At 41.5% G+C, this 13,702-nt stretch overlaps 1 protein-coding gene across 1 annotated transcript in view; it reads right to left on the bottom strand.

Annotated features, from left to right (window-relative positions):
- LOC308136945 (DENN domain-containing protein 2A) overlaps positions 1–13,702 on the bottom strand; it is a 35,248-nt gene that overhangs the window by 4,162 nt on the left and 17,384 nt on the right. The window contains exons 3-14 of the mRNA XM_080505498.1: positions 10,479–11,513; positions 8,280–8,407; positions 6,280–6,392; positions 5,991–6,188; positions 5,693–5,786; positions 4,623–4,673; positions 4,252–4,439; positions 3,428–3,537; positions 2,667–2,736; positions 2,232–2,309; positions 823–963; positions 551–699 (exon numbers count right to left, since the gene is read on the bottom strand). Of these exons, the coding sequence (XP_080361624.1) occupies positions 551–699; positions 823–963; positions 2,232–2,309; positions 2,667–2,736; positions 3,428–3,537; positions 4,252–4,439; positions 4,623–4,673; positions 5,693–5,786; positions 5,991–6,188; positions 6,280–6,392; positions 8,280–8,407; positions 10,479–11,513 (2,355 nt within the window). The remainder of the gene's footprint in view (positions 1–550; positions 700–822; positions 964–2,231; positions 2,310–2,666; positions 2,737–3,427; positions 3,538–4,251; positions 4,440–4,622; positions 4,674–5,692; positions 5,787–5,990; positions 6,189–6,279; positions 6,393–8,279; positions 8,408–10,478; positions 11,514–13,702) is intronic.

Below are 13,702 nucleotides of genomic sequence, written 5' to 3'. Positions count from 1 at the left end.
ATGAGGTACAATTTCCACTGGATGGTGCAGAGTGTGCAGCAGCTCTGGAGGGGAACATGTTCTCATGTAAACCTGTTACACTGAACTAAAGATATATTGTTTTACACCTCGTCAGCCTCGATGTTTCCAGTGAGTCCAATAAATTTGAATAAGACCAGTAAGCCTGTTTCTGCTGCTTCTTCCTGTTGACCCAGGTGTGCCACAACAGTTACAATAAACCCTGCTGGGGAGGATTTAACTGCTGTAATCATGGTGAAAGTTAAAGGTTTGGCAGTGATGACGTCTCACTGCACACGTGTTCGCTATGCTTTCAGGCCAAACTCCTTTTTTTCCGGTATCCATGACAGTTTTCCAGAGGAGGACTGATTGTTCCCCAGGCGACTGTAAAACACAACAGCATTCCTTCCTCTCACACTTGGTTGAATCTTCTTTTCCTCAGACTGCTCGTCGAGGTCCCTCGACGCCGTGCTCCTCTGAGAGCCGGCAAGCCGCCTTCATTACGACTCATCAGTTTAGACTCATTGAGGCGTATCACAGCAACTCCACCAACCTGAGTTTGTCAGCAGTGAAGATGACCCTGCGCTCCAGCAGCAGAGAGGCAAACACTCGCAGGAGGAGGCGCAAGTTCAAGGAAGAGAAGAGACATTCAAAGTCCACATGCTCCAGGCGTGAATCCGAAGGTCGACACAGTTCAATCACCTGTACAGAAGAGGTTGAAACACTGTAAGATGCACACATGAAGACACTGATGTGATCGTGTTTAGAATCAGGGAAAAGTTGCTTTTTGCAGGACTTTGCTTTTTCAAGTATTTAAAGTCTCACCTCGGTCCCGGAGCCAGGTAGGAAGTTTTTGACAGTGATCGTCCTCCCTGGAGCCGGAAAAGGAGCCTCCATGATTCCTCTCATAAACGGCTGCACCAGAGCAGGAGAGATAGCCCTCCTCTTTTCCACTTCATCCAGGATCTGGATACAGCAGAGAAGCACACACGTCGAGTCTTTTATGCGTTTGATAACCCAAAAATGACCATCCATCCATCCATCCATACAGTTATGACTAATAATTTTTTTTATAAAATAATAGTTTATTCCATATTGTTGCCTGTGGACCAGTGGAAGTGTTTCAGTGTTGTATCTGACCTCCAGAAAGAAGTTACAATCACCATGGACAGGAAAGAAGCAAATACTACAATGTAACTCTACTTTTCAAACTAAATGAAATAGATTCACTCTTCCTGAAGCATCTGTGTAAACATGGCAGTCCATAGTGATTACAAATGGTGCGGTGGAATTACCTGAGCTTGGAAACCTAAGTAATATTTCCTTGTTGCGGGAATAGGTTGTTGGCAGTTGAATGTCTCTCTGGAGTATTAGGTCAGATCATATGAGTGTATATTAATTCCAAGTCAAATCAAGCTGGTGTAATGTCAAAGTGAGATACTTTACTGTGATGTTTCGATATTGCAATATAGCATTTTATTCAATGCCCCAAAAAAACTGGATCAGTATACATAGTGGTATTATGGTTTCCATATATGCTTTACAATACTTTACTTGACTGCGCATTCTGTGAAATCATTTACACCACTGACCCCCTTTTAATCAATATTGACCTCAGTCTAATGTCTCCTTTGAATTCGGTCAGCCATGCTTTACTTTTTCCTTTGCAAACTCATTCTTTCTGAATGCGTGCACAGCCACAGATAGTGGCAGAAAGCGTCAACACGACACATGACTAACATCCTGAATCAATAATGTGTTCTCCTTTACAGAAACGTGACACACACACACACATGCACATCTGCATGGTATTAAAACATCCGTGCCACTGAATTCATGCCGAAGAAGCATGGAATAAGCTATTGGATGTCTAAATATGTATCCTGACTAATATAACTTCAGAAATGAATAAAGTTGGCTGCGAGACATGTACTCCGGTCATTATGTCGATATTTCGAATGCTCATCAAAGGGAACCTTTTCCACTGCAGCAACCGCATTAGTTGCATTTCCCATGTGTTGCTCTATCGGCGCCTGGGCTACAAGGCCTTGTGGGAAAGTGCACCATGCGGAGAGTGGGTGGGGCTTTGGTGGTTGGTTGTGGTATTTATTTGGTGGAAGTGAAGCTGTTGTAAGAGCTCATACAACACGTGCAATTCCACGCACTGTGATGGAAGATGCAGAATATATCTGTATAATCATTTTGCAAATATTGTTACTGTATAGTGTTGCTACCTTAGAGAAGAGGTCGAAGCATCCCAGCCGGCTGACGATACAGTAAACCTCAGGAAGCCTTCGGCCTTTACCGCTGGGCTGTGAAGAGCAAAGGAAAAAAAAAAAAAAAAAAAAAAGACAGCTTCAAAACACAAGACTTCTCAGCCAGCTGCATCAGCAGTGGGGGGATTTTTGTGAGAATTACTTTTTTCCTTTTTAATTTCTGCAAAGAAATCATGACAAGAATAAATAAGGGGAGGATAACACCGTTATTCAGTATAACAGGTATTTTACACAAAAAGGATCAAACGAGCATGTTTTGTGGGTACATTTAAGAATCGTCAACCAAATTCAAAGAAATGCACGAGAGGGATGAAAGATGTAAAAGACACTGAGTCAACAGTCTTGAAATGAAGTGTGAATGGCACTAATGGCAGAAGCATTTGTAGAGCATACCAGTAAACGCCGACAGTAGCCGAATCGCCGGCTCCCATCTTCACCAGTCAGTACAAATGAGAACGTCTCACTGAGGGAGGAAAACAAAAAGGTAGACTCATTCGTTGCATGTGGAAAACTATTTTTAACCGTTGAAAATAGTTTAAAATCTCCATTCTACACTGATTTTCTGGAAGGAAAAACCTGACAATCACCTTAAGTGGGAGGCGCCTCAGGGCAGATATACTAGGGGAAAAACCCACACAAAACCACCTGAGCTCTGCCCGACAGGTATTCATCGACTCATGATGACCTCCTCTACAGGGGGGAGCCTCAGCCAGGCCAGTGCAGGTGTGTGTTTGGTCGCCTCACACTCATCAAACATTTGCCTCTGGGTAATATTTAACCATCCCAGTCAGGCCTCTCATTATCCCATCTCAGAACAATGCAGACGTTGAGAGGATGAATTAGATAACACAGGCAATGTCAAACAACACTGACGTGTTTAAAAAAAATAAAAAATAACAAGCCAGGTATGAGGTGCAGAATACACAGTTTCTTCTGGTATGAATTTGTCATTTTCATTGACGTGACAATGAAAGAACAGTCGTCTCAATGAGTGGCTGGCTTTAGGGCTTTCAGTTTCTTCACAACCACGTGGTTATTAGGGGGCAAAAACAAGGTGAGATATTAGCACTCGACCAAGAAATCCCTGACTCCTTGTTTTGTTATACTTCATACCACCCTTGTGTGTGGAAGCAGCAGCTTCGACTTGAACTGACCTGGGGAAATTGTCGACCGGCGCCCAGTCTTTGGCATCGGGGAAACAGAACTGAGGGATAACCTTCAGCTGGTCCTCAGTTTCTCTCATGAACTTAAAGCTCCTCTCAAGCTGGATGATTTGAGAGAGAACATATGAATATGTTACACTGCTGGACGAATCACATAATTAAAGTCATGTACATCCTGCTATACAAATGCAGCCTTATTAATATTATTATTATTGTTGTGAGACGAGATATCTAAATCGACATTAAGTCACAAAAGAGCTTCTCAAGACAAATAACTTGCTTTCATACCATAATCTTTTTGTGTCAATGTCAGATCTGTATGAGCCTCATCCACATACCTGTTAATGAACAAGTTCTATCATATTTTTATACAGTGTTAACATATTGTCGCAGTGTAGATGAGTAAGGAAACCAATGCTTTCTATGTACAGTAGTTCTTTCTTGTAGACTGCTTTCTCCTCTCTCCATACCATTTAGCAGGATTTCTGGCTGTATAGCTGCAATATGATGATGTATTCTTTCTACACCCGTCAAATCTGCACTATAATAAACAGCTTTCTGTCTGATGTCAACCTCTGCATTTGATTATGGTTATCTATCTTTCTTAATATCTGCTACCCACAGCGGGTACAGAAACCTCGCAGTCTCTAACTATGGAGGTTTCCTCCTGTTAAAGTGTTGTTTTTCCTTCACAATATTAACTATCCCTACTCATGTGGGATTGTTCATTTAATATATAAATATTGTTATTTATCTATTTGTTTTACATATCCTGTCTCACACTTCTTTTCACGAGAGTTTCCACCATCCTTTACCTTGAGAGGAAACTGCTGTGTGACTTCTGGCAGATAGGGAACGCCGGCTTTTGTTTTGTGGAGTGCAACAACTATAAAATACTCAAAGAGCTTCCTCTCCTGCAGTTCCATCAGATCTCTCTCCAGGGTTCGATATCTCCCAGTCTGCCTCAGCATGGACTGGACGGACACCAATCGTTGGCTGTGAGCTGAAATCACACAGAAACATACATGTTAATGCAAACACCTTAATCCCATACACAAAGGCATGTGACTATTTCCATCTGTGTATATCTTAAATGATCTTACATAAATACAAAAGCATTAAACACGAGACAACAAAAAGTCTAATACAAGTACTTTGTTACTGTGTGTTTATTGTGTGTTCTCACCTTTTAGTTTCTCCTCCGTGTCACTTTCTGACTCACTGTTCTCATCCGTTACTGAAAAAATAGAGAAGAAAGGAGGAAAAAAGGAGTGACTGCAAGTAAAAAGCGCATTGCTTTTATATTAATCCACCGTCACACAACATAATTTACACTTTTGAAGGAAAAATTTTACTTTTCCCAGAGAAGAGAATACACATTAGGTCTTTGTGGTTTCAAAGAGTGTCGGAAATAAATGGATGATGGAAAATGTTGCTCCTGCATAATATGCTGCCACACCGCAGTTATTCAACTCAGTAAAAAAAAAAAAAAGAGCAGATACAAAAAAGGCAATTTTGTTGATTTAAAATTAGATATAGATTCATAAACTCTCAGAATCCGGTAAAGAAGCAACATAATAGTGATCATTGTGGAAACTATTTTTTAAATTATGAATATTATTCAGATGAATAATATTCATAACCAAATAACCAGTTTAGCAGAAATGTTGTAAATATTCTCTTAAGGTTTTGCTATTTATTATCTTTTCAAACTACAGTCTTTGAAGCATAATTATTAGTGGTTGTTTTTACTTTTCTCTTGGTACAAATGTTGTTTTTTCTGTGTGGAGTTTATGTGGATGTCGGTGTTTCATTGAAGTGTTTTCAAAATGTTAAACTCAAGCCTTTAGTGTCATTCTTCTCTTTACTTTTCCACAAACACAGTTATGGAGTTTATTCATCTCAATTTAAAACAATAAATATCATTAAAAGCAGATCACGTTTGAATATATGTCTCTGTTTGAGGAAAACAAATCTACAAAAACTCCCTTCATCTAAATCAAAATGGATCCAGATGTATTGATCTGTAAACACAGGATTTCCTCGTGGTAGAAAATAGTTTTGACTCCAAAGCTGATGGGATGAGAAGGTTAGAAACACACAATGTCATGTCAGAGACAGGACTGTGGTGCAGTGATTAGCACTCTGGCAGTTATCTCCCACAGTCCACAAACATGTAATTGGCACTCTAAATTGGCAGTAAGTGTGAATGAGAGTGATTATTTAGGGTGTGCCCTTCCGGACTTGAAGGCTCACCTCTCCCTGAGCTGGATTCAGTGGATTGTGACACCTTCTTCATGCGTTTCTTTCCCCTCCGTGCCTCAAAGATAGCGTTGATTTTCAGCACCATCTGGATTCAAGGGGAGAGACATACCCTAATACAAACTCTTCCATGATCATTTCAATACATTTTCCCTCAAAGCACACTTCCTCCAAAAGTAATCTTTTTCTATACCTTCCTCATCTGGCACACACCAGCATGAGCCGACAAACAACCTCCCCTATAGTGGGATGCTGGACCATAAATCTGATTGAGCCACTCAGACGTCCATACCTTTGGGATTTTCTTCCTCCTGCGATTGTAAGGGTCCCCAGAGAGACAGGGGGTGTCATCAGGGCTGCTGGGTGTGGAAGGGGGGCTGATACGGGAAGGTGAGGAGATGCCAGTGTCTCTGTTGGTTTTGCGTAATTCAGGTACTTTAAAGCTTCTTCGTTCTGAGTTTTGCCTGAAGAAGCCGGGCTTGGCGCTGAGCTAGTTGGGAGAGAAACACACAGCAAAGCAGTTGGTAACGAGGAACTTATTCTGTTAAATGCAGTTAGTGTTGCAGAGTGCAATCAGGTACCTTAGTGGGCGTGTCGGGGATAGGAGACGAGGAGACTGGTGAAACCCATTTACTCCCCAAACAATTTCTTTCCAGCTCTATATCTTCGTAGGGGTTCTCCTTGGATGGAGGATCTTTGGAAGAAAAAAAATAATTCAAATTTGAAGCGTCATCTCTGTTATATAATCTCAACATTCTGCCCTTTCCATTGGACACGTAACTCTTCTTTCCACATCAGTCATGTTTGTTTTCCTAAATGATTCCCACTCAAGATTTACAGGAGAGCAGTGAACTTAACCTGCTCATATTTCACCATGATAAGATGTTTTCACAGCTAAATCTAATAGTAGCCACCAGTCCTCCCCTGCAAGTAAAGAGTGAGGCAATTTCCCAAAACATGTGACTCTTTCTCACTTGGTCTGTGTCTGCTGTGTCTGTTCCCTGCTCTATCAATTCTTCCCCCAGATGTGACCTGTGCATGTACAAATACAGGGGGACATTCAGTTCCCTGGTTCATCTCTCTTGGAGGAAAACAAGGGATCAGTGAAATGGTTTTTTTTTACATTGCTGGCCGAGGAAAACGTCACGCTGGTCCCCGCCGTGTGTCTCTGTGTGCTATCAGTGGCAAACAACGTCAACTTGTGTCAGTCATGCACCTGAAAACAAGTATTCATAACCAATATGGTGCTGTAAAACGCTTGGCTGTGACATGCCTGTAACTCACGTTTATCATGAAAAGAATAATGCTGATACAACTACCTAAGTCAATACAGGAAGAATATTTTAGAGCGGCAGTCTGCCTATGCTGCTAAAAAGCCATCCATCAACATTAGTTGAAGCTGAAGTCTTAATGTTTACCATTTCACCACACTCCTGTTTACTCAAGGTTTGTGTTGGATTAACTAAATTAGCAAACCTTTTTATCAGAGCATTCAAGACTTGGATGTGTGGCGTGAATTTCAGCTGTTCTGTTCAGAAAACATACAGATTAGAGTATCTTTTTCATGCCCACGTAACTTTACCTAATTGAGAGAACCAACGAATAGGAACGTTTACCAAGCATCTAGTTACTTTCCATTTTCAATAACTATGAAAGTAAGCCTCCGTCTTTAAAAAAGTACCATTTTTGTTTTTTTTTGTTAAACATTGTTGGTGAGAATGTTCTTCCCCTGAAGATCAAAGACACAAAGAGTAACTTGGGACAAAACATTGAGTACATCACGCTCATTCATCATTGTCCAAATAATCTAGATTAAATCTCTGCCTCCCTGAGGTGTTTGCAGAGTAGACAGTGACAGCGCGTCTTTGCTCCTTTAATCATGGGATGCTGGTAAATGTTTGGTTAACTGTTTAATGATCAAACAAACATTGGCACTGTACATAAGAAGGAAGCTGTAAAGAGATCTAAATACAAGACGTGACATCACCCAAATATAATGAAAAGCAGCACCCATTATAAGAACAGGCTCTCATCAGAAAATGAAAGGTACGGTGAAGCCATTGCCAGTAATGCCGTGCGGCTCAAAGCCCTGCACATGCCCCCTGCTTTCGCAGAAGCCAAACTGAGCCACAGTACAACCTCACACAACGCCATTATTGTACATTATGAAATTAAGCAGGCTCTTGGTGGGGTTGGCACAACATTGCAGACAATAAGGCAGGAGCATAGTTCAGGTTCCTGCATATAATTCTTTAATAAAAGCAGAGTGGCCTGGCTCCAAATTAAAAGTGGAGCAGGACAAAAAAGAGCAGAGTTTGTCCTTCTCATCAACTGTGGGCTGAACTCACACACACCCACAAGAAACTCAAGAGGTCATGGAGTGTATCAGGAACCAAGAAGAAATGGCAAAGTAAAATGCAATGTTCACATTTTACACACAAACACATCACTTTGTAGATTATGGATCCATTGGCCTGAGGAGTTCGATGTTGAAACGTACATGTCAGAAACCTTACTTCTAAAAGCAACATCAATTTAATTTAGTTCAGCTAAACCAACAGTATGACAAGATGCTATTTACCTATTATGTCCTCATAGACGTTCTCCTCTGATAAAGTGCGTGTGTGCCCCAGCCTGGACTGAGCGTACCAGTCCACCCGGCAGCTTTCTGTTGACGACTGGAGCAGGTCTTCAAACTCGTAAGACTTCCTGATGGACAAAATGACAGAAATACAGGAGGGTTGCACAGTCAGCTCAAAGAAAAGAATTTGTGTGTGTAAACTGTGAATGCATTCACGTTGTGTTTTATAAGCCAAGCAGGTACACTGATGTTGCAGCATTCAAGCAGCAGCTTTACACTAAAACAGCCACATCTGTGTTTCATCATTGGCAAAGACTTTAGCCCAGTGGGATAAAGTGCACTGGAACATCCAGGGTTTCATACATTCCTATATAGTTGCATATTAGATGAATATATCAATGTTCAATCAATGTTGAATTCATGATTCCACTAGATCAGATAGATAGATAGATAGATAGATAGATAGATAGATAGATAGATAGATAGATAGATAGATAGATAGATAGATAGATAGATAGATAGATAGATAGATAGATAGATAGATAGATAGATAGATAGATAGATAGATAGATAGATAGATAGATAGATAGATAGATAGATAGATAGATAGATAGATAGATAGATAGATAGTTTATTCATCCTTGATGATATTAATCATTAAGGATGACAGTTTTAAGTAATACATTATTGTTTACAATCACATTCTGAATGTCTTGTAGGACAAGTTAGAAAACAGGCAATAGTATAAACCACAGGTCTAACAGGTTAAAGAATGTAGGGTGTTGACGGGAGAGTTATTAAATGTTTAAAATTGAAAGTCTTTTTTACCAATAAACTGTCCAGATATTTTGGTGATCTCTGATTTTTCAAAATCTCTCTGATTTGAGATTATTATTAATGTGCATGACTGTGGTAAAATGATTTACATTTCTGATTTGTTACATCTCTAACATCAAGCTGTCAATCGTAACAACACATTGAAAAAACAATTCTGAGTTGAAAGTGAAGTAAATAAAGTGAGTAGAATAAATCCTTCAGTAAAGTACAGATACCTGAAAACTTCAGGTATCTGTACGGTGAGTCAGAAAGTGACACAAAGTCGAGAAAGCATTTGTGCTTTGTTACTTCTCACCCCTGAAAGCTACCCATTCATCTTGATACACATTGCAGAGGGGGCGGCGCTCCTAAGCCACAATTTACAAGAACTTTAACAAGAAACATGAACATTAAAAGCATTTGCAAAACTGCATTGTATTGTGGAATGACTCCTCAGAGATGGACGACGCTCAGTGTGTCAAACAAATGCGGTGACTCTTTGTGTTTGTTAGGACACAGGCATACGTACAAAAATGCATCCTGCAACGGACACTCAAGCGGGAGACAGCCTGACCAAACAAAGGGCTTGACACAGCACATGGAGCAGAGTGAGGCCTCCACATATGGTATGGAATGTAACAGATTCAAGCCAAGCTCCAAACAAGAGCTCAGACCACTGGAGAAAATGAACAATAGATGTGCTCCAATACTGCAGAGTTCACATTTCTCTGGTTTCCCCACAGACCTCTGTTCATTTTATTGTAACCATCTGAATTGATGTATTGAGTGGACACTTGAACTTTTCAATGTGTCATTTGATAATGGCCAATATGGTTCTTTTTCTTAAAAAAAAAAAAAAAGGGTTTCAGACTCGAGGCTTTACACTTCACGAATATGCTTTTTGTGATTGCGACATCTTTCACAATCGCTTTTACTGTTCAGCTCGAATGCCTTGAAGAAGCAAAGCTTGTACATGACTCATGCTGCTCTACATGTTGTTCTCTCTTCAGAGTTTTGGAAATGAGCAATGAGTTGATGTGTACATTCCTCAGGTTCAACCAGTGAGCTCACTTTGTGAGATATTTAGAAACTGGATGAGGTCACCGGTGGGTTTGATTTACAGCAGATGTGGGAGATGTGGTGCACCTCGGGCTGGTGCTTGGCTGATGGTTTTGCGGGAGGAGTTAAAGGATATGTACATTGAAGTAGTGCCTAATAATCCTGATTCCACATCCTGTCCTTGTTCTGAGTGTTTCTGAAATACTTGGCATTAAAGTTAACCACAATGGCTACATCAAACTCCAAACAGTGTATTGTATCTAAATTTCCACGAGGTAAACAGACTAATTATGTTTACCCCTCCTCCCTGCCTCCATGTCTTACCTGTTACTATTGTCACGAGCTTTGTCAGTCCACGGTCTCCTGCACACCCCCGGGGGAGGGCACGTGGGTAAAGGTGGGGGAGGAATGGAAGGCAAAGGAGGCAAGTTCCTCTTTCCCTTTCCCGAGCAAGGCCCCGAAATCGGGGTAGTGGGCGGCGTGTGGTGCTGGAAGGTTCTTTGAGGTTTAGGTAGAGGATTTATAGATGGAGCACCTGGCTCACTGTATACGTTCTCCAAATCCCCCTCCCTCCATCTCCGAGACCCTTCATGTCGAACCATATCAAAAGTCCCAAAAATTGGCTCGTTGCCTCTCTTTTCATTTTCCTCCAACTCCTCCTTTGAAGGAGGGCAAAAATAATTCCCTGGGAACACCAGTGAAGGCTTGTCTGGAACATCTTTTGTTGCCCTTTCCAGTTTCTTAACATGGGTTAAAACTGTTTTTTTGTCTTGGGGTTGTTCTCCAGGTTTGGAAGGCCGAAATCCTCTTTCTAGTATCACATCTTTGTCTTTGTTTGTTGGACATTCTGGAGATTGAGGCCGTGGATTCCCCGGCTTTCCAACATTTTCCTTCCCTGAGTCTTGTCTATCCCAGCTGACAAACCTTTTGCTGTCCGTCCTTTGGACCTCAGAGGTTTTGGATTCTTTTCTCCTCACAGTCTCAGCCTCCTTCTGCGTTGCAGTTAGTGGACATGTCCCAGGAAGAGTTATGGAGGCAGGCTCTTTTTTGCCTTCCCACTGTGATATCTTATCACGGATGCTGGCCGTCTTGGCTCCTGTTGAGCTCTTGCTGTGGCTCAACTTTCCACAAAGCCCATTTTCCACGTTAGTGGTTCGTGAATCACTTGTGGGGGTCGTGGTGGTTCTCCTGTGAGCCAGCATGGTGCCAAGGTCACCTGGGCTGTCACTCAGGCCGAGAAGAGGGGAGATGGGAGGTTTGATGTCTCGGTCTCTGTCGCCTGGTGACCCACACACCTCTTGGGGCTTGGGCACCGCAGACGACGGAGCCTCCCCGACCTTCAAGCCGCAGCACTGGAGCCTACAAAGGAAAGAGACACACTGATTATTGCTCACAAGCAAGAAAACACATGTGCACGTGTCAAAAAATGATCATAATAAATCAATGGATCCGTACACTTGTGGGGATTGAATCAGAAATGATTTGATATTATGTATGAAGAAAAAGAAAGTAAACAATCTGAGTAATTCATCTGTTTGAGTTTGTTAAAGTAAAATATATTTTTGGGCCTCAGTGAAAATGTTTTTTTTCCCTTCACAAGAGTAAAAATAGAGCAAGACATAAAAATCCAAGACGAGTGAATTTGCTTTAAAATAAGTTTAAAATGCTACATAAAATACAGAAATTCCAGCACTTTTTCAAGCAAAATTATACAGCTTTAAAGTCACTTTTCATATGGCAGAGGAGTAAGAACATATGTTGGTAAAACCAAAGAAATAGAAAAAGCATTCTCTTTTCCGAATGACGCTGTGGTAGACGTTACAATACAAAAATTTAAACATAGAGAGATTTAGAAAATACAAGCATCACTTCCTGCCATCAGTGTACAAAACAAAGCACCAAACTCCACATACCGCTTAACACTGGCCACGCAATGTGAGCACTCACAATTACATCCAAACAGAGCTTTGTTTAATAGGGTAAACAATAATTCTTGTTAAAAGCGCTCAGACATCTGCTTGGTGCCTCTGTTTCGGCTGTGAGTCACTCCTGGAGCATTACTGGGTCATGACTGTTTGAACTCTGGATTCAAGGGTCAAAGTTTACAAGCTATACACACATACACACACGCGCACGCACACACGCACACAAACACAGCTATTTCTGGAGACGAGATAAAAGTATACAAAAAAAACCAAGGGGAGGGGCTGAAGTTTAGACGTGCAGCTTTTCTTTTCTACTCCTGACCCACAAAACTCTGTGGGTGCTGGTCTGAGGCCCATTCATCAAATGATTGAGTTTCCAACAAACAGAGGAAACGTGGCCTTGCTGTGTGACTTCAGATGACATTGCTGGATGTAAAGTCCAACAGTCATGCAGTCTGCAGAAGGAAATCTTGTGGGGAACTGCTGATTCAAATTTCCTCAGAGACCGTGGAAGAAGAGACGAAACCTGACGTGGCGATCACCACCAAGAACACTCAATGAATGTCTTTCAGGCTGCACAGGATTTTATTAGTGTGGCCCCCTCGCTCCCCCTCCCCCTTTTCAGTCTCCCTTCACGTCCCCTGGTTCAAACACCAGTTTTTATTAAGCATGAAGCAACAGAGGGGAAAAATTAGGTCAAACAGATAAGCCAAGTAAAGGGGAGCAGGAGAAGAGCCGAGGGGGTCAAGCTATGAACTTTAAGAAAAATTGAAGCCAAATGAAGATGATGTTTTGTTTTTGCCCTGATACAGGTAAAACAAGATTCATAATAAACAGCCACTTTTCAAGAACTGCAGTCTTCTCAGTTTCAGCAGGATCCAGTGGATGTACAATGCAGATATGAGTTGCTGATTTTTTTCTGAGCAGTTCTACAAAAGAATACCCAACAGGCTCGACGATGCCTTTCAATTGGTCAAAATTATATATGCATATCGACAAGAATCCTTCCTGAGAACTTTGTCTTTGGTTGGAGACTGACCCTCAAAACAACAAACACTGACATCTTCCTCCTGATAATCCTCCCTATTGGAACAAACCAAATCCCTTCATTACAATCTAAATAGCACTGATGAATATTGCAAGAATGACAGAAGGGACCTTAGAGAGTGGTCATGGAGGCATTAGGCGGTGGCCGCAGCGGGGGGGCAGAAACAGTATCCAGATGGCAGATGGCCAGCTATGCCCTGTTCTGCTCTCTTGCCCCACTATTGTTATACTGCTGACCCTAATGGAAAGGGGCGTCTTCAGCCTGCTTAAGAGCACTTCAACATTTTATGATGACAGCGGGAACTTTTTTTTTTGTTTGTTTGTTACACATCCAAACATGGTGTGCTTTTTGGACAGATCGTTCGGTCCTTTGTGGGAAGTGAAACCTCATTCATGTACTGTGGGATGTGGTTTTCAACCTGTGATCCGGGACTACCTTGGAGGGGGGGTGGTTGGGATATGGGCGCCAGAGTGGGGGCGATGCTTTGCCTGCCCTGAGATTATCAAAATTAGATTTGCACATGTTGAAGAAATAATAGGACACATTCTCAAATGTAGTGCAGATGTCAGAAACTG

The sequence above is a fragment of the Blennius ocellaris genome (genome assembly GCF_963422515.1).
Source record: "Blennius ocellaris genome assembly, chromosome: 11".
Lineage (NCBI taxonomy): Eukaryota > Metazoa > Chordata > Actinopteri > Blenniiformes > Blenniidae > Blennius > Blennius ocellaris.
This window is presented reverse-complemented; position numbering and strand designations above follow the sequence as displayed.